This window comes from Nematolebias whitei, chromosome 22 (assembly GCF_014905685.2).
Source record: "Nematolebias whitei isolate Nwh7 chromosome 22, NemWhi1, whole genome shotgun sequence".
NCBI classification, from domain to species: Eukaryota; Metazoa; Chordata; class Actinopteri; order Cyprinodontiformes; family Rivulidae; genus Nematolebias; species Nematolebias whitei.
Window position 1 is genome coordinate 25,857,920 of NC_056519.1, and position 2,125 is coordinate 25,860,044.

A 2,125-nucleotide genomic window follows, 5' to 3' on the forward strand; every position below is an offset into this window, starting at 1 on the left:
ACATCTATAATAAAACACATCTATATAAAAACTCATCTATATGAAAATGTCTCTATGAAAACATCTCTATATGAAAACATCGACATGAAAACACATCTATATGAAAACTCATCTATATTAAAACATATATATCAAAACATCTATTATAACATTTACAACAAAACATCTATATGAAAACACATTTATATGTAAACATCAGTATTAAAACACACGTATATTAAACAACTATATTAAAACATGTGTGTGTGAAAACACATCTATATTAAAATACACATGCTTACACTGACATTACTGACACTGTATGATTTTGTTTGTAACCTGTCTGTATTCAACAATGTTGGCCATTTAGTTATTATCTTTTTCCATTTGGACCTATGTATTTTTATCCTGTGTCCTTTGTTTCTGCTGTGCATCACTTTGGTTGGCCTTGTTGTTGTTTAAAGTGCTTTATAAATAAAGTGGTATGGTATTACTGGATTCCAAAGATGTTAGTTTTGTGGACTGTATGGTTAAAATAAACTACATAAAATGAGCAGATTCTTCACATCGAAAATTTATTAGAAATTCCATATACCGTATATTAATGGAAAATATATTTTCTCTGTAGTTTTTCTACAATAAGTACAACCTACTCATATTTGATATGTATTTCAGTTGTACAATCCACAAAATTAACATTTTTTCTGCTGGAAAAAATGTTTTCCTGTATTTTGAGACAATTTTGAGCAGTTTATTTCAAATGTCCATTTTTAAATTATATTTTTTCTGGTCTTCTTGTTGATTTTTGTGACTACTTTTGAGACCAATTTATCTTCATAAAAAAGTTACAGTTTCAGTGTTTGGTCCACAGGTGCATACCGGGTAAGTACCTAGTAAGTACTAAGTGAATTTATGTATTACTATGAACAATGAGAGTAAAATGCTTGAGAACCCACATCAAAAAAGGCTTTCTCCTCTATGTTTTTAGGCGCTCCCAAGGCCGGTGTTCCCGCGGTGATGCACTCGACTTCAGCAAAGTCGATCACCCCCTTACACTGTTTGTCCTGCCTGGAGTCGTAGTATCTCAGCTGCAGACACAAACAGAACATGAAGGATGCTCCTGGACATGAGTTAGGTCGTTTGCTTTGGGTTCAGATTCTTACCTGATGTTTTGTTTTATCCAGAACAAACCACCGGGGTTTCCATGGTTTCAACAAAGCTCCTCTCTTATATAAAATGCCTTCAAAACTCCTGGTGAGACACAGAACATGACATGTTGCAGTGTTTTTGTTTTTAGACAGGACTCGTACAGTTTACAGTTGGAAATGACCAACTTTCACAGACACCAAATTTTCAGACTTTGTGTATTTGGAGCTTTTTTTCTTTCATTAAACATTTATTTCAACAAGTTAGTGTCACTGAGCCTCCAGGACTCATTTACAAGAGAGACCTGTACAAAAACAAAGAACACAGATGAGGTACACACAACAGACAATCAGATAAAAAGCATATAAAATGAAAAGTAAATAGAAGAAATGTGATATAAAAATGAAACATAAACATCTACATTACAAAGTGATGTAAAATACAAAATAAATAAATCATCATTTCTGTAGCCTAACCCTGACCCTAAACGTAACCATTTCAACTCTAACCAAAACTGTATTTACTCCTTGGCACTAACCCTAACTCCAAAATAACATTTAATGTATTAGAACCAGCTCTGGTCCCTGTAAGGACAAATGGTCACACAAGGTACATGAATATACCAGTACCAGAAATGGACCTGTAAAGGTCAAATAAATAAATAAATAAGCAGGTGTGCTGAAAAAATTTGATTTTTTAAAGAATCTAGATTCCTAGTCCTGGTGATTCTGAATAGATTCTAAAAGGCCTAAATTGATTTTACAATGTGTTTAAGTTTTTTATGCTCCTATCCCGAGTGTACTGCATATCTCACTACGTGTCCACCCGTCACCACAGAATTTGGCCTTGTAGGACACCGTACAGCACGCTAGTTAGCCAGCTCCCTTTCTCTGAATGGAGCCTGCTAGCATGAAGCGGAGGACAAACACACACACACACGCACACCTGTTCTCTCCTTCAGTGAGGACAGACCCACACACCTGTTCTCTCCTTCAGTGAG

The 2,125-nt window shown here is 34.8% G+C and overlaps 1 protein-coding gene across 1 annotated transcript in view; it reads right to left on the bottom strand.

The window, feature by feature from the left end:
* The window catches only part of LOC119428563 (myotubularin-related protein 5), an 8,051-nt gene that overhangs the window by 2,409 nt on the left and 3,517 nt on the right, over positions 1 to 2,125 (bottom strand). The window contains exons 8-9 of the mRNA XM_037696245.1: positions 1,143 to 1,230; positions 936 to 1,067 (exon numbers count right to left, since the gene is read on the bottom strand). Coding sequence (XP_037552173.1) covers positions 936 to 1,067; positions 1,143 to 1,230 — 220 coding nt within the window. The remainder of the gene's footprint in view (positions 1 to 935; positions 1,068 to 1,142; positions 1,231 to 2,125) is intronic.